The sequence below is a fragment of the Arvicola amphibius genome, chromosome 1 (assembly GCF_903992535.2).
Source record: "Arvicola amphibius chromosome 1, mArvAmp1.2, whole genome shotgun sequence".
NCBI lineage: Eukaryota > Metazoa > Chordata > Mammalia > Rodentia > Cricetidae > Arvicola > Arvicola amphibius.
The window spans coordinates 103,847,694-103,873,561 of record NC_052047.1 but is presented as its reverse complement, the minus strand read 5'-3'; the positions used below and the strand labels follow the sequence as shown (position 1 = coordinate 103,873,561).

Here is a 25,868-nt window from a genome sequence, read left to right as displayed (position 1 = left end):
CGTAGCTTTGGAGTCTGTCCTGGAACTAGCTCTTGTAGACCAGGCTGGACTCAAACTCACAGAGATCCAGATCTGCCTCTGCCTCCCGAGTGCTGGGATTAAAGACATATGCCACCACTGCCAGGCAAAAAAAAAAAAAAAAAAAAATTAAAAATCATTTTTAGAGTGGGTCAGTTTGACAAATGCTTTTGGTGACTTTGTTGTATCTAGATACTCTTCACTGTGGGCAGTGGAATTAAAGAAAGGCCAGCGCTCACAGTCACTGCTTCAGTGGAATAATACATACTGGATTCTTCCATATCTGGGATATCTTCATAGATATCTGGGAGTGGGGAGAGTATAATGAAGCTGAAATTAGGGGGAAAATTAGCTTTCCTCCTTCAGGACTTACGTCCTTCTGGCTACCTCCTGTCTCACCATCTAGGTTTTGTTTTATTTTGTTTTTTTGTGGATTTTCAAGACAGAGTATCTCTGTGTAGCCCTGGCTGTCCTGGAGCTAGCTCTGTAGACCAGGCTGGCCTAACTCAGAGATCCACCTGCTTCTGTCTCCGCAGTTCTGGGATTAAAGGTGCACATCACCACAGCCTGGCTACATCATCAACTAATATTTTATATACTCTTGGCTTCCTCTCTAAATTTTTAAACTTTTTGCCCACACCTAAGCCTGGATTACCTTTATCACCGTTTTTGCTGTTGTTATTTTTCAACACAGAGTTTCTCTGTGTGTAGCCTTGGCTGTTCCGGAACTAGCTCTGTAGACCAGGCTAGCCCCCCCCCCCCCCCCCCCGTCTCCCAAGCGCTGGGTTTAAAGGTGTACCATACCACCTTCCTGCAACCTGCATCACTTTTTCTCAAATCTTAGAAAATTTTAGCTCTGAAACATTTGTCTCCAAGGATTTCGAGTATGGGAGTGGGCAAACTCTAATTGTTTTTGCAAATAGCCATCTCTCTCTTTTTTTTTTTTTTGCATTGCCTTGTTTGAGTCTCACTGAAATCAGAAAGGTCTAGACCAGTGACTGTCTCCAGGGCTTCTGAGCCTCACAGTCTGGGAAGACTGAGAGGAGGAGGTGACATAGTATCCAGAGTGCAGGTTCCGCCCACTAGAGCTGAGCACACTCTTGGAGGTTACTCTGACCACAGCTCTCCCTACAGGGTCTGCCATGGCTCACCAGATGACAGCACAGTTGCTGCTCCTGCTGATCTGGGTGACCGCGTGTGCCCGGGCCAGAACTGAACTGCTCAATGTTTGCATGGATGCCAAGCACCACAAAGAGAAACCAGGCCCCGAGGACAATTTACACAACCAGGTAGGACGAGGGGTGAGGCCTGGGTGACGTGGGGGTCAGGAGAGGGCGGTGTTTAGCCCCAGTCTGTGGTGGAGGAGACGTCTGCTCTCTGGAACGTGGGTGACTTTGGCTGTCAATCAGCACTGTAATGCTGGTCGCTCGGTGTCTTGGTAGCTGGGTTTTGACATTGCATATACAAGGAAGTCAGCTCAGGGAGAAGTTTGGGAAATGAACAGGCAGACCATTGTGGTAGTTTTGAGTACAGGTTGAAGAAGATTCCTCTGGGGTCTCAGGGAAGAGGCTGTGCGCTGCTAACAGTTGCTCTTCTCGGTCATAGCTATGAGACTGGTTGATAAGCAACTGGAGTTGGGCATCTAGAAAACATCTGGACTGGCCCTCGCCCATGCAGGGCTGTGCTGTAACAGATTTTTGCTGTTACCCATTTATTATCCAAAACCCACCCAGACATTTAGTACAGTGAGTACAATGCAGCTGTAAAGTAAAACAACAGAAGGTCAGCTCCTGGGGAGTCTGAGACAGGAGGACGGTCTGACACTTTACAGTCAGGAGTGTGTCTCAAAAAAAGCCGAAACTAAGGACCAGAGAGCTAGCTCTTGCAGAATACCTGTCATCCCCATAGTGGTTAACAACCTTCCGTAACTCTACTTCCAGGGGTGCAGTGCCCTCTTCTGAATCTGCATTCACCAGACACGCAAAGGTCACGTGCAAAACACCTAAAATAAATAACTGATAAACGAATAAACGAATACACAGGGCTGATAGAGTACCTGCAAGCGTTCTAAATCGAATCCCTAGCACTACTTAAAACTAGCTGTAAACTGAGCAGTGGTGGCGCACACCTTTAATCCCAGCACTCAGGAGGCAGAGGTCGGCAGATCTGTGTGTTCTAGGCCAGCCTGGTCTACAGAGTGAGTTCCAGGACAGCCAGGGCTACACAAAGAAACCTGTCTAAAAAAGAAAGAAAGAAACCAAAAAACTGCTTGTTTTGTCACATAGCTGTAATCTGGAGGGGTGGAGGCAGGACAATCAGAAGTTGAAAGTTACCCTCAGCAACATAGTGAGTTCAATGTCAACCTGGAACACAGGAAACCCCATCAAGAAAGAAAGGGAAGCCGGGCAGTGGTGTCTCCTGTCTTTAATCCCAGCACTCGGGAGGCAGAGGCAGGCAGATCTCTGTGAGTTCGAGACCAGCCTGGTCTACAAGAGCTAGTTCCAGGACAGGCTTCAAAGCTACAGAGAAACCCTGTCTCGAAAAACAAAAAACAAACAAACAAAAAAAAAAAAAAAAGAAAGGGAAAAAGAGAGAGAAAGAAAAACAATTTTTTTGGGAGGGTGGCAAGGGTGGCGGTGATGACAGGGTTTTACCATGTAATTATGGCTGGCCTGAAACTCAGTTCTGCCTACCTCCTGAGTGCTGGGAGTGAAGGTGAGAGCTGCCACACCAGAGAGACATTTTAAAAAGCTAAAGGAAAGCAATGTATGTTTCTTTCAACATATAAATGAACATCTTGACTCTGTGATGAGAGCCATCACAGTTCTTTTTTTTTTTTTTTCAATTTATTTTTATGGGTATTTTGTGTGTATGTCTGTGTACCAAGTGCAGTTCCTGCAAAGGCCAGAAGGTAGCACTGTATTCTCCATAACCGAAGTTACAAATGGTTGTATTGGCTTCCATGTGGGTACTGGGAGCTAACCCAGTTCTCTACAAGAGCAACAATGTTCTTAACTACTGAGCCCTATTTGATGTTTTTTTTTGTCTTTTAATAACATTTTAAAATTTATTCTTTGAGAATTTCATACGTGCATTTTGATCCTATCTGGCAACCTCCCTTGTGTTCTCCCACTATTTTTTGTTGTTGTTGTTGTTGTTGTTGGGTTTTTGTTTTTTGAGACAGGCTTTCTCTGTTTAGCCCTGGCTGTCCTGGAACTCACTCTGTAGACACCACCATTGCCTGGCTCCTTTTCTTTTCTTTTCTTTTTTTTTAAAGATTTATTCATTTATTAAGTTTACAGTATTCTGTCTGCATGTATGCCTACAGGCCAGAAGAGGGCACCAGATCTTACTACAGATGGTTGTGAGCCATGTGGTTGCTGGGAATTGAACTCACAACCTCTGGAAGAGCAGTCAATGTTCTTAACCGCTGAGCCATCTCTCCAGCCCCCTCCTTTTCTTTATAATAAACCGAGGAGTCAAATTGTTGCTGCCCATATACATTGAGCGTGAGGTCATTCACTGGGTCATGGTCAACCTACCATGGACCACACTCTTAATGAAAACCGAATGTTCCCTAGGAGACACCACTGTCAGTAGCTCCTCAGCGAGGGATGAGAAGGCTCCTCTGTCCTTCCCTTATCCATGCTGGTGTTGGTATTTTGTGTGTTGTGTTTTGTTTTGTCTGTGAGGCCTCGACTGGCCTGGTACTCAACATGTAGACCAAGCTGGACTCCTGAGCACTGGACTCAGAGGTGGTCCCCTCTGCACCTGGTGCAACTATTTTGAATCATTGAGCACACTGTTGCTAGTTTGGAATGCAGTGGCTACCTTGAGCAGTAACTTACTAACTTATTCTACCTTTACTTTCTTCTTTTTCTTAATTTATTTTTGTCACTTGGGAGGCAGAAGCAGATGGATCTCAGAGTTTGAGGCCAGTCTGGTCTACATGGCAAGTTCTATACAATGAGACCCTCTCACAGAATAAGAAAGCCTTGTTTTTATTCATACCTAGGTGTCTACGTGAATGAACAGCACAGGTCAAGAGTGCTGGTGGAGACCAGAGCAAGGCCTGAGAGTATCTAGAGCTGGGGTTACAGGCGGGTGTTCTTAGGATGTGGTGTTGGGCCAAAGACTCTTGACTGCTGAGTCATCTCTTTTATTTATTTTTTTAAACTAGGCCTTTAATTCTAGTACTGTGAAGTGTAGAGGCAGGCAGATCTCTGTGAGTTCAAATCAGCATGAACATAGCAAGTTCCAGGGCTTCATAGAGAGAGGCCTTGTCTCAAAAATAAATGAAATGAACAAAACAACAACAAAATTGTTTTGAATGTGTATTTTAAAACTTTGCATTGGGCGAGGTGGTGCTCGCCTTAAATCCTAGCACTTGGGAGGCAGTGGCAGATAGATCTCTGTGAGTTCCAGGACAGCCACGGCTGTTACACCAGAAAAAAAAGGGTTTTTTTGTGTTTTTTTGTTTTTTTGTTTTTTTTTTTTTTTTTTTAGATTGGCAAAATTTGCCAGGCATTGGTGGCACAGGCCTTTAATTTCAGCACTCAGGAGGCAGGGGCAGGCAGATCTCTGTGACTTCGAGGCCAGTGTGGTCTACACAGTGAGATCCAGCTAGCGTTGTTACACAGAGAAACCCTGACTCAAAAACCAAATCCAAACAAAACAAAACAAAACAAAAAGATTGGCAAAATTTATGTTAAACAAAAGCAAAAGATCTGAATAATGAGTGTTGGTCCTGTGTAGCTCAAGTGAGTGAGTGAAATCGTTTCCTATGTGGTGATGCAAATAAAAATAGTGTAGACCTTAGACTAGAGAAGCCCTGTCTTGAAAAACAAACAAATCTTTAAAATAAAATAAAAAAATAAAAAACAAAAACCTTTAATCCCAGCACTCGGGAGGCAGAGACAGGCGGATCTTTGTGAGTTCGAGGCCAGCCTGGTCTCCAAGAGCTAGTTCCAGGACAGGCTCCAAAGCTACAGAGAAACCCTGTCTCCAAAAAAAAAAAAAAAAAAAAAAAAAACCTTTGCATACTAAGTTTTCAAGGCCAGTGTCTTTTTCCCTTGCTGACCAGTATGCACGTGGGCATGTTTACCTGGCCGGAACTATCCTCCAGGTTTCTGTCATTTCCTTCAGCGAGGTCTAACCTGACCATCTGGTGGCACTGCAAGTCCAAATGCCTTTCTACTGTTGTTTTTATCATTTTATCCTTTATCCTCCTAGAAAAATGCCTGGCTTAGCTTGGATAGGGGCTTATAGCGAAGTCAGGTGAACTAAAACCTGGATGTGTTGCCAGCCTTGGAGTGTTAGACCCGTCTGTGAGTGCTGAGCTAGCCTGGGTCAGTCTGGGAGTGTTAGACCCGTCTGTGAGTGCTGGGCTAGCCTGGTGTATACGGTGAATTCAACCTGGCTTAAAAAGTAAAGGCTGGATGTAGAAAAAGCTGGGTGTAGCGGCTGTAACTACCACTTGAGAGGTAGCTGTGAGAAATGAAAGCGGTCAAGGTCGTTTTTGGACTCTGAGGCTTTGTCTCAGAAGAACAGGACTAGGGAGAGGGTACTTGGCTCACAAACACAAGGACCTGAGCTTAATCCCTAGGATTAAGTAAAAATGCCAAGCGAGAGGCAGAAGCAATGTGGTTATAGCTCCCACACTTAGGAGATAAAGACAAGTGAGTCCCCGTGCTTAACAGCAATTAATAGAGCTTACCTTGTGATTTCCAGGCCTCCAAGGAGGTAGGTAGACTGCCTGAGGTTGTCTTCTGACCTCTGCACATGCATACACACACAGAGGCACATGTGCATAAGAAAAAAAAACTGTAAGAAACAATAAATGTTAAGTAACGATTTTTTTATTTTTTGAGACAGGGTTTCTCTGTAATAGCTCTGTGGTCCTGGAATTCACACTGTAGAACAGGCAGGCCTTGAACCTGCCTCTATCTGATCTATCTGAATGTTGGGATTAAGGGTGTGCCCTACCACACCCAGTGTGAATTGGTGAATTTTTTAAATTTTTATTTTTATTTTATGTGTGTGATTGCTTGCATGTATGCATGTATATGTATCATCTTTGTGTCTGGTGCCCAGGAAAGCCAGAAGAGGGCATCATATCCCTTAAAATGAACAACCATGTACCCACAGGGAAACTAAACCCTGGAGTTATACAAGGGCAAAAAGGGTTCTCCAGGTCTTGTGAGTTAATAACTTTTGTAAGGATTGTACCTCTTGAGCTTCTACGGTCAGTCAGGGCTCAACAGCAAGAGTTTCCCTGAATGATTGACTAGGCAATCAAGGAGTTACAAAGGGCTGGGCTGGGTGGTGGTACTGTATGCCTTTAATCCCAGCATTCGGGAGGCAGGGTCAGGCAGATCTCTGTGAGTTCGATGCCAGCCTGGTCTACACAGTGAGTTCCAGGACAGCCAGGGCTGTTACACAGAGAAACCCTGTCTTGAAAAACCACAAAAAGTGCAAGGCTGCATGTGGAATATTCTGTCTGTGCTGGCCATGGACTTGGCCCTGTATCTCCCGCCATACAGTGCAGTCCCTGGAAGAAGAATTCCTGCTGCACCGCCAACACAAGCCGGGAAGCTCACGAGGACATTTCCTACCTGTACCGATTCAATTGGGACCACTGTGGAAAGATGCCATCGAAATGCAAACGACACTTTATCCAAGACACCTGCCTCTATGAGTGTTCTCCTAACTTGGGACCATGGACCCAGCAGGTATGAGTGTCCCCCAAAGCCAACAGAGCAGCTGCGCTCTCTAAATATCTCTACGGGGTCTGCCTCCGGCACCAGGTCTACTCAGGCTGCAGTTCTGAGGTTCCTGAGCTCAAAACCTTCCTCATCGTCTTGCAGGTGGACCAGAGCTGGCGCAAAGAGCGAATCCTTGATGTCCCCCTGTGCAGAGAGGACTGTCAGCAATGGTGGGAGGACTGCCGCACCTCTCTCACCTGCAAGAGCAACTGGCACAAGGGGTGGAACTGGACCTCGGGTAAGGAGTACGTGCGTGGGAGGTGGGGGCTGCATCTGGGGTAAGGAGTATGTGGGCAGGAGGTGGGGGCTAGACTGCGGGCAAGAAGAGTACGTGGGCAGGAAGGGATGGGGCTGGGCAACTCTTGTGTGGAGATCTGGGGTTCTGACGCTGGCACAACCAGAGATAGTTCTAGGCACGGTGGCTAAAAGTCTTCCATGATTTCTCTAGGGTATAACCAGTGCCCCGTGGGGGCGTCCTGCCAGCCCTTCACCTTCTATTTCCCTACACCTGCTACTCTGTGTGAGGAAATCTGGAGCCACTCCTACAAACTCAGCAACTACAGCCGAGGGAGCGGCCGCTGCATCCAGATGTGGTTCGACCCAGCCCAAGGCAACCCTAACGAGGAGGTAGCGAGGTTCTATGCTGAGGCTATGAGTGGAGCTGAGCTTCACAGGGCCTGGCCACTAGTGTGCAGCCTGTCCTTAATGCTGCTCTGGGTGTTCAGCTGAGTCCATTCCTCTTCTGATGCCTGGGGAGCTCCCTGCCTGGCTTAGCCGCTTACCTCCTAGCCTCCTTTGTGGTGGGACCTCTGACAGCCTGCTTAAATAAACCAAACATTCAAAATCTGTCGTAAATTATTTGGGTATGAATTGGAATATAATTATTTTGCTTCTTCCTTCCCACTGATTGAAGTTGTTTAAACTTGGTTAGTTCCCTGTTCTGACATTTTCTGTGGGCTACTCAGACAAACTTCATTTTCCTAAGCTGTGTGCCATGTTCTTAGTTCTTGACTTCATTTTTCATATGAATCCTAATTTATAGCCAAGCCCAGGATTTTACCTTATTTATTTATTTATTTATTTATTTATTGTTTTTTTGAGACAGGGTTTCTTTGTATAGCTGTTTGTCCTGGAACTTGCTTTGTAGACCAGACTGACCCACAACTCACAGAGATCCACCTGCCTCCCAATTGCTGGGAGTAAAGGTGTGTGCCAATACATTGGCTAAGGATTTTGCCATTTTAAATTGAACCCCAGCAGGACTAACCACTCAGTGATGTCCTCAGCTCTCTAATGGAAGAGCAGGAAATGAGAGTGTCCTGCAAGTTCCACACTTGATCTTAGCCAAAGGTCCAGAGGTGATCCCAGCTTGTTCTATGTGAATGGGTGGGGAGAAGGAAAGAAGAGAGCCATACCCTCCTTCCTGTCTTAGATTTTATTTTGAGACATGGTCTCATGTAGCCCAAGTTAGCCTTGAATTCATCTAGAGCTACAGAGCCTCCTGTCTCTCTCTCTAAGTATTGGGATTACAAGTACCACACCTGAGCTAGGCAATGCCAGCACACGCCTTTAATCCCAACACTTGGGAGGCAGAGGCAGATGAAATTGCTTGATGTACAGGGTGAGTTCCAGGACAGCCAGGGCTGTTACAGAGGAAACCTGTCTCCAAGAACAAAACAAAAATACACCACACTGGACTTCTAAATTTTACAGTTTGTTTCTCATTTATTATTAGTGTGTACTGTGTGTGTATAATGAGTGTGCATGTGCCTGTCCTTGCCAGGGTGCTCATGTGAGAAGAGTTACAAGAACCTCTGGGTGCTGAGAAATGAAACAGGTCCTCTGGAAGAGCAACCAGAGCTTTGACCTGCTGAGTCTTCCAGCCTTGTCTGTGGTGGTTTGAAGAATGGCCCTCTTAGGCTCACGTAGATGAGCTAAGCTCCCAGGAGTGGAACTCTTTGGTAGGACTGGGAGGTGTGGTCTCGCTGGAGGAAATATGTGCTCCTGGGGGTGGGCTCTGAGGTTTCAGAAGCCCATGTGAGGCCCAGTTCTCTCTCTTGGTCTGTGGACCAGGATGTGGCTCTCAGCTACTGCTGTAGTGCCATGTCTGCCTGCCCCCATGTTCCCTGCCGTGATGATAACGGACTAACCCTCTGAAATAGTAAGCAAGTCCTAATTACATGTTTTCCCTTCTAAGAGTTGCCTTGGTCAGGGTGCCTCTTCAGAGCAATAGAACAGTGACTAAGACTTTTACTAGTGTCTCCGTGAATCTGGAGTTCACCAGTAGTGAACTCCCAGGCTCCCCCTGTCCCCACCCCCAGGAGAGACTGCAGGCGCCATCTCAGCAGTCTAGCAGGAATGTGTGCGCGCCCTTCGAGACCAGAAGAGCGCACTAGCTCTCCTGGGCTGGAGTTAGAGCAGCTGCGAGCAACCGGTTGTAGGTGCTGACCTTGGTCCTCTGGAAGAGCAGCAAGTGCTCTTAATGGCTAATGCAGATTCTCCATCTCTTACGATAACATTCCTAGTAGTCTAACAATCCAGAAGTTTAATACAACATTTATTTCTTGATTAAGCTATTGTGTTGACTGTGGATTTTTAGGGAGCTAGTGCTACTTAACTGGGATCCCAGGGTGACAGATAAAGGTGTTCTATGGTGGGGGGGGGTGGTCCTATCTTATCACACACTTCATGAGATGCAGGAAGCAGATTTGCTGGCCGCCATTACAAGATGGCGCCCGAGCCCCTGCACCACCGAGTAAACAACTCCATATATGGCAAGGCTGTAGACGGAACCTCTTGCATGCGCAGTAGTGCGCAGTAATCTTGGCCAATCCCGTGGCCGGGGGCATCGAAAGACGAGCGAGTCTTTCCAGGCACGGACCCGTGTCCATTTTCCCTATATAAGCGGCTGCCGTTTAGTGCTCTGGGCCCTTCGCTTCCTGCTCTCCCTACAACCAAGAGGCTCCAATAAAGCGTGATTTGAGAAGAATCCTCGACTCGGTGGTCGTTCTTCCCTGCTGGCCAGGGGGGTTCGCCGCAATGAGATGAGACAAGAGAGCTTGAATTCTGGAGAAGCCCTTCACACTTCCGCCACCTACTAGTTCTTTTATTGCCAAATGAAGTCATGACCAAGCCCCAAATCCAGGAATTCTAGAAAATATAATCCTACTAAGTTCCAGAAGGAACAGAAAACTACCTGGTCTGTCAAACAACCTACTGCCACTACGGAGACCTTACCTCACTTCTGGAATGGTCTCCCTGACAAAATCCCCGAGGAGACAACTTAAGGGAAGACCATGTGTTTCACTCTCCATTTCTGGGTTTCTGTTGAGGCAGAGAATAAGGGTGGTGGGAACACGTGGCAGAGGAAGCTGATCACTAATCTTGGTGGCCACAAACAGAGCAAGTGACTTCAGGGCACATTAGTGGCCCACTCCCAGCTAAGTCCCCTCCTCCTTTCCACTGCCTCCCAAGAAAGACATTGGGTTATTTGTTTTGTAGCTTGTTTATTTTGAGATAGAGTCTCACTCTGTAGTTTTGGCTGCCCTAAAATTCACATGTAACCCAGGTTGGCCTTGAACTCATGACAGTCCTCCACCCAACTTGCCATATGATGACTCTATTAATGGATGGACTCATTTTTAGGTCAGAGCTGTCATGGTCTGTTCCTTTCTCGGTATAACTTCTAATAGAGGTCCAAGCTTTCAGCATGATTTTTTTTTTTTTTTTGGTTTTTTGAGACAGGGTTTCCCTGTAGTTTCTAGAGCCTGTCCTGGAACTAGCTCTTGTAGACCAGGCTGGTCTCAAACTCACAGAGATCCGCCTGCCTTTGCCTCCCGAGTGCTGGGATAAAGGTGTGCACCACTACCGCCCAGCTGTTAGTCTGGTTTTTTATGTGTGTATGTATGAATGCATGAATTTACATGAGTGCAGGAGGCCAGAAGAAAGGTCAGATGCCTGGAACCCATTGTGGTCTGGTATGTTGGGTGTGGCACTAGGAACCAAACCCCTGTCCTCTGACTGACCAGGAGTGTGTTCAGCCAATGAACTGTCTCCTGAGCTCCAAGTTACTTACCAGTGCAACTTCTCAGTGCGATCCCGCTGGAAAGGGGTAGCTCTGGGAACCTGCACAAATGACTGTATCAACACGAAAAGCTCTGGTCACCACCCTCGCCTTATAAGAAGACTAATATGGGGAGGCAGAGGGAGCCTAATCTCTGAGTTCGAAGCCAACCTGGTCCATGCAGTAAGTTCCAGGGCTATATACTAAGATCTTGTCCCAAAAAATGAGAAAGAGGCCCCCTGGGGGAGGTTTGGGTTGGGAGAGGGTGGAAACAGTCCAGGAAGTACTCTGTTTCCAGAGCAGGCTCTAGACAAATCCAGTTGGGACATTTAGGGGAGTTGCCTACTGACCAAGGACTTTAAAAGAGAATGTTTATTCCAGCTGACACAAGTATAGCCTGCTAAATTGAGGGTTACAGACTAGAGCCAGGGGGCAGGGTGGAGAAGATTATATTGTATGACTGATCAAAAAAATTACATATATATGTATGTATATGAAGTACATTACCCAAAATAACAGGATCTTAACCACAATCACATCTCCCTCAGTAACTTGACTCAGTCCTTTAAATTATTCCTCGGGTGAGCATCTCTCTCCATGTCCTCTGCCCAGAGGCTGCAAGTTTTCTGGAAACCCTCAGAGTTTGACTCATCCAAGTGTTACTTTAAGGCAGTGATGTCATTTACACGAATCTGTTTCCTGTCAGCAAATTGTGGGAGGAATCTTTAAATAGACAAGAGGGGAGAAGAGAAACCACCTATAGATGGTACAGAGGGTGGGACAGCCTATTCATTTTCAATACCAGAGTGGAAAGAGGCCGGGCACGGTGGCGCACCTCCCTCCCCAGCATGCAGCCATCCATCCTTGAGGCAGAGGCAGGTGGATCTGAGTTCAAGGCCATTCTGGTCTACAGAGTGAGTTCCAGGACACCAGGGCTACACAGAGAAACCCTGTCTCAAAAAACAAACAAGCACCCCCCACCCAAAAAAACCCAACAACAACAAACAAAAACCAGAATGAAAGAGAAGAAAGTTTACTGGGATGTGACAGCATAAACCTACTGTCCTTATGGGCAGTGGTGGTGCACAGCCCAGCACTCGGAGGCAGAGGCAGGCAGATCTCTGAGTTCGAGGCCAGCTTGGTCTATAAAGTGATTTCCAGGACAGCCAGGGATGCACAAAGAAATCCTGTCTTGAAAAATAAAAATTTAAAATTAAACTACTGCCCTAGTTTGCTTTCTCATCTGGATCATAGTCTCTCAGGAAGAGCAGTCAGGGCATAAACTCAACGCAATAACTGTTAATCCCAAAGATGGCAGGAGAAAGACCACCGACCCAAATTATCACGTCCAAATTAACTGAAGCAAGTTTTTGTTTTGTTTGGTTTTGTTTTTCTGTGTAGCCCTGGCTGTCCTGGAGCTCACTTTGTACCTCAGGCTGGCCTCGAACTTGCAGAGATCTGCCTGCCTCTGTCTCCTGAGTGCTGGGATTAAAGGTGTGGGTCACTACTGCCCAGCTAAAGCAAGCTTTTTTATTCATGTATATGGGCTCAGGGGTGGGAGGATTCCAAGTAGGGGGTTTGGTGGCAAAATAGGTGGGCAAAGACATGGTTGCAAGTTGGGCATAACAAGGTAGTCATAACCACGGGTAGTCACAACAGAGTAGTGGCAGGAGGTCATATAACCTTCTGAAACAAAGGTAGGGTTGCAAAAATGGTTATAAACAACATTTTGAATCGAAGACATGATTATTTCCTGGAACAGGCAGAACAGAACCATTTGTAGTTAAGGTTACAAGTAAGGCATAGTCTAATCCCTGAGAAACATTGGTTTAATCATAAACAGGCATGGATCTAGTTTGTCTTTTCTATAAGACGACTTTTAAGCTGAAGATGGAGGCCGGCCGGTTCTTTAGAACCTTGCGGCAGGAATTGAAATAGAGGATGTGAAGGAGGGGTGCTTACTGGCTTGTTCCTCATAAACCAGACTTATTGGCACAGGCCTGCAATTGCAGAACTCAAGAGGCTGAGGCGAGTATCAGAAATTCAAGGACAGGGCCTGGAGTGATGGCTCAGTCGTTAGGAGCATCGGTTACTAGTGCAGAGAAGCCAGGTTTGATTCCCAGCACCCAGTAACTCCAGTCCTAGGGAATTCAATGCCCTTTTGTAGTCCTCCAAAGGGATTCACACCCTTGTTCCCAGGCACACATTTAGGCCAAACACTCATACACATAACATAATAAAATAATTTAAAAAATAAAAGAAGTTCAGGGCTGGCGAGATGGCTCAGTGGTTAAGAATGGTGGCTACTCTTCCAGAGGACCCGGGTTCAATTCCCAGCACCCACATGGCAGCTCCAGGGGATCTGACACCTTCACATCAATGCACATAAAATAAATACATTAAAAAAAATAAAAGAAGTTCAACATCATTCTCAGTTACATACCAAGTTCATGAGACCTTTGCCAAACTGTTTTTTATGTAACCCAGGACCACCTACCCCAATAGTTAATGACTACTTTTGTTTGTTTGTTTGTTTTTCTTTTTTCTTTTTGGTTTTTTGAGACAGGGTTTCTTTGTGGCTTTGGAGCCTGTCCTGGAACAAGCTCTTTGTAGACCAGGTTGACCTTGAATTCACAGAGATCCGCCTGCCTCTGCCTCCTGAGTGCTAGGATTAAAGGTATGCACCACCACTTCCCAGCTAATGTTTGTTTGTTTTTCAAGACAGGGTTTCTCTGTGGAGCTTTGTTTTAGAACTTACTGTGTAGACTGGGCTGGCCTTGAACTCACAGACACCTGCCTGCATCTGTCTCCCAAGTGCTGGGATTAAAGGTGTGCTGTGTTTCAAAACAACTGGCTGTTTTCAGTTGAGTGGTAGCATGCTTGCTTAACAAACATAAGTCCCTTAGTTCAATCCCTTGCAGTACAAACAAGAAAAAATAAAATAAAAGTGACATCTTCAGAGCTGGGGCCCCTCCCACTGGACTATGTTAGAGCATGATCTGAGAATTTGACATGAGTCAGCACAAAGGCAAGAAAGCAAGCAAGAAAAAAAACTTAAAATAACAGACTTTTTGAGAAGTGAAAGTTCACTTTTAGATTGAGTAAGGACATAAAAGCTGTAGTCAGGGGAAAACACAGGAAACAAAATACACTTTTTTTCTCCATGTTAAGAATAGACTACACTCTGGGTGACCAATATCATTTAAAGCTTTATACTTCTTAAAATAGAAGTGATCTGAGCCAGCACTACTAGAAGGGCAGAGGAAGGACACCTGAGAATCTGTTCTTCCCCAAAGCAGCAAGAACCGTGGCAAGTGTCGATGTCAGATTTTCCAAAACTCTCAAAATCAACCAAAGCTTTCAAAAATGGAAGGAACAGCCTGGCAGTGGTGGCTCACATCTTTAATCCCAGCACTCGGGAGGCAGAGGCAAGCAGATTTCTGTGAGTTCGAGGTCAGCCTGGTTTACAGAGTGAGTTCAGTTCCAGGACATCAGGATATTACACAGAAAAACCCTGTCTCAAAAAAAAAAACAAACAAAAAAGTTTTACTATGTTTTATATTATGATATTGATATGAGATCATGAGCCTAGGAAACAAGGGGAAAGGTTATGATTTAATAACGGGTGTGTTTGTCAGTTGGGCTGGTTTGTTCTTGTCACTTTAACATGAGACAGAGCCATCGGGAAAGAGGGACTTTATAAAAAGGCCTCTTCTAGACTGGCCTGTAGACAAGTCTGTGAGGCTTGACAATGACCGGAGTGTGAGGGTGCAGCCCACGGGAGCAGTCTTGGGTGCTGGTCCTGCACTGTGCATGGAAGCAGGCTGAGCAAGCCGTAAGTAGCATTCCTCCATGGTATCTCTCAGCTTGAGACTTCTCTTCATGATGGGAGATGGACACTGGAAGATAAAATTATTTATTTTATGTGCACTGGTGTTTTGCCTTCATGTATGTCTGCTAAGGGTGTCAGAAGCCCTGGAACTGGAGTTACAGACAATTGTGAGCTACCATGTGGGTGCTTGGGAATTGAGCCTGGGACCTCTGGAAGAGCAGCCAGTGCTTTCAACCACTGAGCCATCTCTCCAGCCCCACCAAGTCGTTTTGGTCATGTGCTTTATCATAGCTATAGAAAGCAACTGAGACAGAAATTGGTACCAGGTGTTTGTGCTACATGCATGCATACATACATACATACATACTCAGGCACACACACACACAACTATATAAAAAAATTTTAAATCTTAAGCAAAAGCAGGCAAGCAGGCTAAAAGTAGGCACAGTGTACCCTGTGTGGCATTTTAACTTGTTTACTATACCTTAGAAGCTTTCAAAAGCAACAGTCTCACTATGGCAGCTGTGAAAATCAAGATCCTGGCAGCCACTAGAGGGGGCAGAATGGGTTTGGAGCCTCCCCAAAGCCCTGTCTGTAGAGTATACTCTTCAATCCCTTTGGCTGTCCCCTTGAAAGTCTCATTTGTTCCAGGTGCCATGGCCTGTGCGTGAAGTCCTATCTATTGATTAGTTGAACTTGGGAGTTAGGGGCCAGCCTGGCAAATACAATGAAATCCTGTCTCAAAATAAGTAGAATAAAATAAGCAAACTTAGCTACCATTCACAGGGCTAGTCTTTATTTGACCCTGCTTGTAGCTCACATGATGAAAAATTCTATAATGTTTGCACAAACCATCAGCAACAAATGTTTCACCTTCCAACTGTCAAAGGCAGGAGGAAGGAGAAGGTAAACATGAAGCTAACCAAAAGACTTAAAGGGAAAGAAATGTGTACAGGGCCCTTTGAAAAGCTCTGGAGCATCCCTGGGGATCTAGAAGTTCAGACATTCATTCACTAACCTGAATGTCTAGGAAGGCCTGAGAAGACACTCAGCTTCAGGGATCCCGAGGCTAGCCGGCATTGTCAGGAAGAGAAGGCAAAGGCGGAGCCGACTGGTCCAACCAACATGCAGAGCCCCGAAGAAGGGGAAGAAGCTTATGGTTCGAGGCATACAAGGAATTTCCAGTTTCATTATTAGTTGACTTTTTTTTGTTTGTTTGTTTTCCGAGACAGATTTTTCTCTGTGTAACAGCCCTGGCTGTCCTGGAAATCACTCTGTAGATCAGGCTGGCCTCGAACTCACAGAAGTCAGCCTGCCTCTGCCTCCCAAATGGAGAGATTAAAGGTGTGCACCACCATCGCCCGGCATATTAGTTGACTTCTAAGTTAGTCAGGCAGAAACTTCAGTGAGCACACAGGACAAAGAAAATAGATTTTATAGAATTATTCTATGAAAATCAGTAAATAAACAGCCACAACTAGCCAGCAAGGTAGAACATGCCTGAAATTCCAAGAGGCCAAGGCAAGACTTCTGAGGCTAGACTGGGCTACTTAATGAGACACTGTCTTGAAATAAAACAAAAGAATAAACAAAAACAAGAACTATAAAAATTCCCACATAACAGCCACACATTCTGATTGTGGAAAGAGTTGTCTGATTTACAGACCTGCCAAATTACATTATTATTATTTGTTTATTTGTTTAATTTTTATAATGTTTGTAAAAAATATGAAAACCTAAATCCCATATCTAGATATGAAGAAAAAATTGGGTATGGTGGTGAACGCTTATAACTCTAGCACTGGGGAGGCAGAGACAGCTCCACCCACTTGGTGAGCTCTGGGAGTTCATTTTGAAACAGTTTCATTAAGTTTCCCATGCCGGCTTTGAATTCATTTTGCAACCTATACTGGCCTTGAACTTGTGATCCTCCTGCCTCAGCCTCTGAGTAGCTGTGGTAACAGGCGTGTGTCTCCAGGTCTAGTTCTAGAGTATCATTGCTGCAGGATGCAAAGGCTGCGGAGATGGGGCTCCAAAGTGACTCGGACGGCCACTAGTGACCAACGTAGTTTTAAAGGGTTCAGATGGGGGAGAAAGATGGCTTATGTCAAGAGCACTTGCTGCTCTTGCAGAAGTCTCGGTTGGATTACCAGCATCTACGCATCAATTCACAACCATCTCTCACTTCAGTTCTGGGGATCCTATACTCTCTTCCGGTCTCCGAGGGCAAAATATGCACAGACATAAAATAAGAGTAAACAGTCAGGTGGTGATGGCATATTTTAACAACAACAATAATAAATCTAAGCCAGGAGTGGTGGCACATGCCTTTAATCTCAGCACTCAGGAGGCAGAGGAAGGCAGACCTCTGCGAGTTCGAGGCTAGCCCGGTCTACAGAGTGAGTTCCAGGACAACCAAAGATACATAGAGAAACCCTGTCTCAACCCCCCCCCCCCCAAAAAAAACCCAAACTATAAAAATGGTTAAGAAAGACAATTTGTTTTTCTGTATAGCAGGGAAAATCTGTCAGCTTCTACCTGTGTCCACTCTCAACTTAAGCTGACAGAAATCATTTATGCCTATGCAGGATATGCCAGGCTTTTACATGTATAATTCTCAAAATGTTTTGTGGAGCCAATTACAGCTTGGTAAGGTCTAGGGGTCTAGGGACTCCTGGGAGCTTTGAAAGGGGTGGATTTCTCGCCGGGCCCTATTGGCATGATCTTACAGCCTGGTTTCTTTTCAGCCAGGGTTTAGCACCAAAGCCAGCCTTGTCCTAAGAACCACCTGCAGTATCTACAAACTTTGGATTCCCTCGGGGATGGGCAACGGTCCAGATATTGGTGGATGCTGAGTGTGTGGACTACAGAAGGGGGCTGAGGAGAGGCTTCCACAGTTATGAGCACCTCCGTTTAGGGTGCTCCAGCTCCAGTGGGCCTCATGCTCTCTTCTGCCCTTTGTGGGTACCCACATACAAGGGGCACATGTATAAGTAAAAAAAGAAAGGCCAGGTAGTGTTGATGCATGCCTTAAATCACAGCACTTGGAAAGCAAAGGCAGGCAGATCTCTGTGAGTTCGAGGCCAGCCTGGTCTACAGAGAGAGTTCCAGAATAGCCAGGGCGGTTACACAAAGAAACCCTGTCTCAAAAAAACAAAACGGGGGAACAAAAGTAGAGATGAATGAAAACAGCAAAGACTAGATGATGGACTCACTGAGCCCCTAAGAGGGTGGGGTTTGCAAGAGAAGGAAAAACGGAAGTGATGAGCGGGCATATTTCATTTTGTGCTTACCAAAGCGCTCATCCTCTGCTGGGCTACGGACAAAGACTGTGGGGACTGCCCAGGCTCTGAGCTGTTGCTAGCCTAGGGTCAGGCCAACTTGGACACTCTTATGTGTGCTGCCAGAAGGCAAGGATATTCAGGTAAGATCTTCCAAGTGGGAAGGATGACAAGGACATTGGGGGACTGGGTGGTTTGTTCAAAGAAGGGACCTATCTCTCTCTGAAAGAGCGCTCTCACCCTCATGGGCACCTGCTCTCTCATGCACATATCCACACGCAGATACACTTGCCTACTTATAATTAAAATAAAAACAAATCTAAAATCTCTGGCCTGGAAATGTAGCTCAGTGGAAGAGCTCTGGTTTAGTATTTTTAAGGCTCTAGGGTCCATGACTAGTTCTATAGGAAGGAAAATAAAATAAGAAAAGTGGAAGGATGAACTCGGTGAGCTCCAGGCCAGCTTGGTCTGCATAACAAGTTCCAGGCCAGCTACGGCTACACAGAGACCCTGTCTTAAAAAAAAAAAAAAGAACAAGAAGGGGATGGAGAGACAGCTCAGTGGTTAAGAGCACTGGCATATCTTGCAGAGGACCCAGGTTCAATTCCCAGCACCCACATGACAGCTCACACCTGTCTGTAACTCCTATTCCAGGGGATCTGACACCCTTACACAGACATACATGCAGGCAAAATACCAATGCACATAAAAAATTTATTAAGAAAAAGAACAAGAAAGGAAACAGGAAAGGAAGGGTGGACTGAGAGAAAGAAAGGAAAAAGAAAACAGAGATAGATCATTCTGGCTTTTGAGAGGAAGGTGAATGACTCAAAGAAGAAACTGGAGGGAAAACTTGTCCCAAGCTTACCCTTGGGAGGTAAGCTACAGAAGGGGTCAATGTGTGCAGAGATGGCGAAGGGGGAGGGGCTTGTCTCCAGCAGCAACCCTTAGGTGCTCCACAGAGGGAGCCCTGAAGGAGAAGATCTGCCAGGGTGAGGTGAAGGTGGGAAGGAGCAGAGAAGGGATCATCATGGTCCCCAGGCTCTTCCTATGACCCCGAGTGTTAGTTTAGTTGGTTCTAACAAGGAAATATTTATGTAAGTATGCATGTGTGTATGCATGTATGTGTTTTTAAAATCCAAATCTTTAAAAATGCCTCACACTTATCGATTGATAGAATGTATTTGAGGACGTATACATGTGGGAAGTCAGTTTTTTCCTGCTCTCAGAGGGATTGAACTCAGGTCATTCATACACACTATTTCATCTTGTCCACCCCAAGAGAGACTTTTATATTGTTCCTCAGCTTTTTAGGGCATTACTTTGGGGTGGGGAGTTATCACTATGTAGCCCAGACTGACCTAAACCCCACAATTCCTCTGCCTCATCACCCTCTTCAATACATGAAAATTATAGGTATGTCCTGCCAATTGCAGCTGAATTTGTTCTGTGTGTTTTCTTTGACAGCTTAGCAAGGGTCTGGTGCATTTGCCACAGAAGCTGGGTCAGGCTAGGGTGCAGGGCTTTTGGAGAACAGGGAAGGAAAATAGGAAGCAAAGCTTTAAAAAGCACCATTCTTTCCTTTTCTGTGCCCTCTGACCAAACACCATCCTGCAGGGTATGTCACTTGATCCTACTGCCAATCTGGAGAACTCGGCAGGGCCAGGTCACCATCTCCCCCAGGGCTAACAGGATTTCTAGTCTGACATGATGACCCAGCTGATACAGGCTGAGTGCAGAGAACTTGCTTGTGACAGGATGAAGGATCTGTGTGTCCTGGCCCTTCTCAAGGTAGCAAGCAGTCAGGGACCTGAACATTGAACTACATGTCAAGGAGTCCGGAAAGAAGATGAGGGCATCACATTTCTTCCAGCCTGGGAAGCCCAGCTCCTTTTATAAACCTGTGCCACAGGGTCAGAGAGCATTCTTGCTGATCTTTGTTCCAGGCTTAGGGAGCCTCAGGGTCCAAGTGCTGAAGGAGCAGGGTCTGCCCTTATCTTTCACTGAGGCTGGGAAGGAATGAGACACGCCCACAGGGAACGAGGGGGTGTCTCGGTCTCCCTAACCATAGTTCCCTCTGCACAGACAGAAAGACATGGCCTACAAACAGACACCAGTGCTGGTTTTGGTCTGCATAGCCACCACATGCAGTGCCCGGAACAGAGCAGACCTGCTCAACACCTGCATGGATGCCAAGCACCACAAGACAAGGCCGGGCCCGGAGGACAAGCTGCACGACCAGGTTCTGACGAGCGAGCGTAGTGTCAGGAGTCAGAGAGGAGGAAGTCAGGGTGGGTGTGGTGAGCAGCCAGACCCCCCCCCCACACACACACACACTCTGAGCTGCCGCTGGGCTGCTGGAGATGGTTGGAGGTGATGTGGTGGAGCCGGGAAAGCAGTGAGGTGCTTTCCTGAGGCTCTCCAAAGAGGACTCGGTGGTGGCCATGATGCAGTGCTCTTTAGAGCCTCTACCTAGAGGCCATGCGATGATAATCTCTGTACGCTCAAATTAGAGTCCACGGAGGCACACGGACCCACAGCAGTTAGACACATAGCCCTATGACAGGGTTCAGGTAGGACTAGGGAGAGCTGCTCTAGAAATTTGGAGGGTGAGAAACCACAGGAGAGATGGTTTCTACCCTCAGTAGCCAGAGGGCCAAACACAGAAGTGGGAAGGCCCTCTATGAGAGCCACAGGTTTGTGGACTGCTATCCACATAGTTTATAAACATTTATGCCAACAGATGGAAACTCAGTGTGGCCTTTTTGTAACAAAAATGTTTACTCTTTTATATTCTGGAAAGAAATGTAAAGTTAAAAACAAATACAAAAACATGGTCAGGTGAGGTGGCACACAGTTTTAAACCCAACACTCAGGAGGCAGAGACTAGAAGATCTCTATGTGTTCAAGGCTAGCCTGGGCTACAGAGCTCCAAGGCAGCCAAAAGTAGAGTGAGACCTTGCCTTAAAAACAAGCAAGCAAAAAAAATCTTATTTATATTTATTTATTTTGACAGTTCATTTTATTATTGATTGCTATGTCTTTCCCAGGAGCACTGGGATATGTCTATCCCAGGATTATATGTTAATATTTATATATAGTAATTATAGTAATTATTTTATTATTAATATATACTAATACAGATTAGTATATGTATAATAGTATTGATGTGTATCTATATATCTATATCTATTCTATATAGTATTGAACATAGGACTGGAGAGATGACTCAGCAGTTAAGAGTACTTACTGCTGCTGTGGAGGACTGGACTGAAGAATGTAATTCCCAGCATGCACAAGGCGGCTCACAACTACCTATAACTTCAGTTCCAGAAGATTTGATGCCATCTTCTGATTTGCTTATACATACATGTCAGCATACACATGAAATTTTAAAAAATAGTAAAAAAATCCATAAGAGCACAGCATATGATATTTGACCTTTATTACATGTATTTACTATGTGTGTATGTGTGACATACACACATGCTTGCTCATGGAAGCGCACATACATGCATAGCACATGTGAGGAGGTCAAAGGACAACTTGCAGGAGTCAGTTCTCTCGGTCTTGTAGGTCCTGGGGACTGAGCTCTGGTCCTTAGACTCGGCAGCAAGTGCCTTCTTTACTCACTAAACCATCTCATTGGCCTGTTTTGTTTTTGTTTTCTTTTTAAAATGAACAAATGTCAAGGCTGGAACTCACTGTGCAGACCAGGCTACCAGGATGGCCTTGAACTCACAGAGAGCCACCTGCTTCTGCCTCCCGAGTGCTGGGATTAAATGTGCACACCATAATGCCTGGCCTGTTTGAGATTTTTAAACAATTGTTTGGCTATCTATTTGGTTTTTTTTTGTTTGTTTGTTTGTTTTTTTGGTTTTTCGAGACAGGGTTTCTCTGTGGCTTTGGAGCCTGTCCTGGAACTAGCTCTTGTAGACCAGGCTGGTCTCGAACTCACAGAGATCCGCCTGCCTCTGCCTCCCGAGTGCTGGGATTAAAGGCATGCGCCACCACCGCCCGGCTCTATTTGGTTTTTTGATATAGGGTTTCAAACTCAGGTTATGACTGATGATGACCTTGAACTCTTGATCCTCCTGCCTCTACTTGCTGAATGCTGGTTTTATAAACTTGTGCCACCATGATTTTTTTTTCCAAGACAGAGTTTCTCTGTCTAGACCAGGCTGGCCTCGAACTCACAGAGATCCACCTGCCTCTGCCTCCAGAGTGCTGGGATTAAAGACATGTGCCACCAGCACCTAGATTTTTTGTTTGTTTTTGAGATAGTCTCATCCATGTTGTCTAGGTTGGTCTTGAATTCATGATCCTCCATCCTCAGCCTACTGAATGCTGGGATTACAGAGTTTTTGTTTGTTTGTTTGGTTTTTTTTTTTTTTTTTTTTTTTTTTGAGACAGGGTTTCTCTGTAGCTCTGGAGCCTGTCCCGGAACTAGCTCTTGTAGACCAGGCTGGCCTCGAACTCACAGAGATCTGCCTGCCTCTGCCTCCCAAGTGCTGGGATTAAAGGTGTGTGCCACCACCGCCCAGCTTTGTTTTTTTTTTTTTGAAAGAGTTTTTATAAAGTGTGCGGTGCTATATAAAAGAGAACTATTATCTCAAAGACAACGCTCCTCTGGCTTCGTCATTGTACTGTGGTAACCGAATCTCCCTAGAGAAAGGGAAGGGGCCTCTGTGGTAAGTGTTCACATAACAGCCTATCTAGGGCAAGGAAGTGAGGACCAAGTGAAACATGGCTGGATGCTGACGTGGAATACAGAGTAGGCACAGAGACTCAGCCCTGCATTTCCCCAACTAGTGTAGTCCATGGAAGAGAAGCGCCTGCTGCTCAGTCAACACCAGCCAGGAGATACACAAAGACAACTCCCGTCTGTACAGCTTCAACTGGGATCACTGTGGCAAGATGACCCCTGCCTGCAAGCGGCACTTCATCCAAGACACCTGTCTGTATGAGTGCTCCCCCAACCTGGGGCCTTGGATTCAGCAGGTAATGGGAACTTCCCTTACACACATCAGGAGGGTACCCTTGGGCTCAGTTTCTTTACAGCTATAGCTGCCAACGTCCCCTCTACCCAGGTGGACCAGAGCTGGCGCAAAGAGCGTTTCCTGGATGTTCCCCTGTGCAAAGAGGACTGTCAGGAGTGGTGGGAAGCCTGTCGCACCTCACTTACCTGCAAGACAGATTGGCATAAGGGCTGGGACTGGACCTCAGGTAAGGGCACTGGAGTCAGATGGAGTTAGGGTTTGGAAAAGGGAGATTAACGACTCCGGGGTGAGTTTTGACCCTAGGGCTGAATGCTGATGTCTACTGTGATTCTGCCTGCAGGCATTAACAAGTGCCCGGCCACTGCAGCCTGCCAAACGTTTCAGCACTACTTCCCCACACCAGCCAGCCTGTGTGAGGGTCTCTGGAGCCACTCCTACAAGGTCAGCAACTACAGCAGAGGGAGCGGCCGCTGTATCCAGATGTGGTTCGACCCAGCCCAGGGCAATCCCAATGAGGAGGTGGCAGCATTCTATGCTTCCCTTGTGACAGCTAGGGCTGTTCCCCAGTCACTGGTGCCTCTCATGCCCAGCCTGGCCCCAGTGCTGTCATTCTGGCTCCTTGGCTGAGGTCAGTCTTCTCTATCAAGAAGGAGGAAGTCCTAAGCCTGCTTCCATCTAACTCCTCTGCCATCCAGTCCCTGCTCCATGATGGGGCTCGGGCTTCCTAAACAGTCATTTCTAATAAATCTGTGACACCTCTAAGTCTAATGAATTGTAGTCACTGTGAGTTTGTGGGTGGGTGGGGACAGATCCTTTGGGATCAGAGCAAATAGAGTGTTTGAATGCCCCTTGTCACTATATAAAAGTTCGTAGTTAGTGCCCTCCTCCCGGAAGGTGGATGAACTGTCTGTGCATTAGTAGTCTGTAGGAATCTAGTTGTTTCTGGGGCCCCAAGGGAAAGGCAGATCCAGGATTTCTTATTTATATAGTTCCCAAACATTATCCCCTCATGGGCTGATACTGTAACTCAGTTGGAAGGGTGTTTGTCTCACATTCAGAAGCCCTAGGTTCTATCCTAAAGGGTGTTGGCATAGGCCTGCAATCCCAGCACTTGGGAGAAGAAGGTAGGAGGATAAGAAGCTCAGTCTCATCATTGTCTACATGGAGAATTTGAGGCCAATATGGGATATAAGGAACACTGTCTCCAGGCTGGAGAGATGGCTCAATGGTTAATAGTTAAGAGCACTAGTTGCTCTTCCAGAGGTCCTGAGTTCAATTCCCAGCAACCACATGGTGGCTCACAACCATCTGTAATGAGGTCTGGTGCCCTCTTCTGGCCTTCAGGCATACATGCAGGCAGAACCCTGTATACATAATAAATTTAAGGGGAGAGAGAGAGAGAGAGAGAGAGAGAGAGAGAGAGACTGTCTCCAGCAAAAATAAAAACACATCCCCCTATTCCCACCATGTGTCTGCTTATCTACGTACTCAGCTTACAATGGGAAAACTGGAAATAGGAAAACTGCCTACCATGATGTAGATAGACTGGGTTTGGGTCCCTCGGAAGAGGAAGAGAGTCCATTAGGAACCCGACTGAGGATACAGAGGAAATGCAAGTTTGCATTTGGCCCAGTGTTGTGTCCTGCAGATGATGCTGAAGGTAGAAACCCTTTCCAGGCTTCCCTGAGGCAGAAGCAGCTCTGTCCTGTGTTTAAATTACATTTGTATTTATTCTGGGTGTCTGCACGTGTGTGTGGCTGTATGGGTGTCTTGACACAGCTATAAAGTCAGGACAACATGCAGGAGCTCTCTCCTTCCAACACGTGCATCCCTGGGATTCAACTCAAGTCTTCTGATTTGGCAAAAGCACCTTTACCCGCTAAGCTGTCTCATCCCAAAGACCCAATCTTCAGCAGCCTGTTCTTGCGGGGGCTGTAGATATTGATTTTGGAGGGTTGTTACAGCTTTTTTCTCTTCCTCCTTGTTCTTTCTTTCTTTGAGGCCGGATCTCCTATGTAGCTTTGGGTGGCTGGAACTCTAGACCAAGAAAGCTGCTTATATCGTAAGACATAGAGTAGGGGAGAGATAGGGAGAGATCTTGTTTCCGCCTACTGAGAATCAGGAATATAGGCATAGACAAGCAAGACCCCTGTTTGCTGAGTCATTGCACACCTCCAAGATTTGAGCTTGAGTTGATTTCTGGGTCTCCTGTGCCCTCTCTTCCTCCCTGGGGAACTTCAGTTACCCTCTGTGAGGTACAGGTCTGAGACCAATACACCAGTTGTTGGGGCTAGAGCCCAAATTGCAGATCCATAGTCTAGGTCTCTGGCCGTAACACCAGGTGCCCCTGACAGAAGGCACACCTAAGTGTGCCTTCTCCGCGAAAAGGGGCAGGAGGAGTTGGATACAGATTGGAGGATGAATGTTTTTATTTAATCCCTGGCAGGACCAGAGAAACGGGTAGGTGGGTAGAGGATCTCTGCTACTGTAGTAATCTGGTCAGGAAGTCCCCCACAGACCTCCTCTTCACGTCGTCCAGGATTTGTTCCAGCTGGGTTCAGCCAACACACCTTCGAAACCGAGGATACTCCATAGGGCTGACCCCAGGCTGGGTCAACAGGTTCAATTTACCAAAGCGAAAGTACTCTTCTAGATTAAAGGGAAGCTCCGGCAGTCTCCCGGGAGTTGGAGGCTGAAGACGGACGGCTGGAGGCCTGCGCCTTTAAGGAACTAGGGGGCAGAGGGGCGGGGCAGGAAGAGAAATCCCGGGAGACTCCGCCACCGTCCAGGTCTTTTTTTTAGGGGGAAAATGGGGCGGGCTAGAGCCCCGTTTGGGTTCCGCCCCATCTTCTCCCGCCGCTCCCCCTTTCCGCCCCAGGGGTGGGAGGATGGGAGGTCGCCGCGACCGGG

The 25,868-nt window shown here is 46.4% G+C and overlaps 2 protein-coding genes across 5 annotated transcripts; both read left to right on the top strand.

Moving 5' to 3' along the window:
• Positions 1 to 1,134: 1,134 nt before the first annotated feature.
• Positions 1,135 to 7,594, top strand: LOC119827170 (folate receptor alpha). The gene is made up of 4 exons (XM_038348593.1): positions 1,135 to 1,307; positions 6,561 to 6,749; positions 6,885 to 7,020; positions 7,231 to 7,594. Exons 1-4 carry the CDS (start codon positions 1,161 to 1,163, stop codon positions 7,509 to 7,511), a joined length of 753 nt encoding a protein of 250 aa, XP_038204521.1. The 5' UTR covers positions 1,135 to 1,160; the 3' UTR covers positions 7,512 to 7,594.
• A 10,376-nt stretch (positions 7,595 to 17,970) lies between these two features.
• Positions 17,971 to 23,726, top strand: LOC119819073 (folate receptor beta). Of its 4 annotated transcripts, none has more exons than XM_038337075.1 (5): positions 17,971 to 18,101; positions 20,044 to 20,200; positions 22,771 to 22,959; positions 23,049 to 23,184; positions 23,299 to 23,726. In XM_038337075.1, the coding sequence occupies exons 2-5, from the start codon at positions 20,054 to 20,056 to the stop codon at positions 23,583 to 23,585; spliced, it is 759 nt and encodes a 252-aa protein (XP_038193003.1). In that variant the 5' UTR covers positions 17,971 to 18,101; positions 20,044 to 20,053; the 3' UTR covers positions 23,586 to 23,726. The 4 variants fall into 4 exon arrangements, with proteins under 4 accessions (XP_038193003.1, XP_038193012.1, XP_038193029.1 ...); XM_038337084.1 differs by having other exon boundaries at positions 17,972 to 18,101; positions 20,048 to 20,200; XM_038337101.1 differs by lacking the exon at positions 20,044 to 20,200 and having other exon boundaries at positions 17,973 to 18,101.
• The last annotated feature ends 2,142 nt before the right edge of the window (positions 23,727 to 25,868 follow it).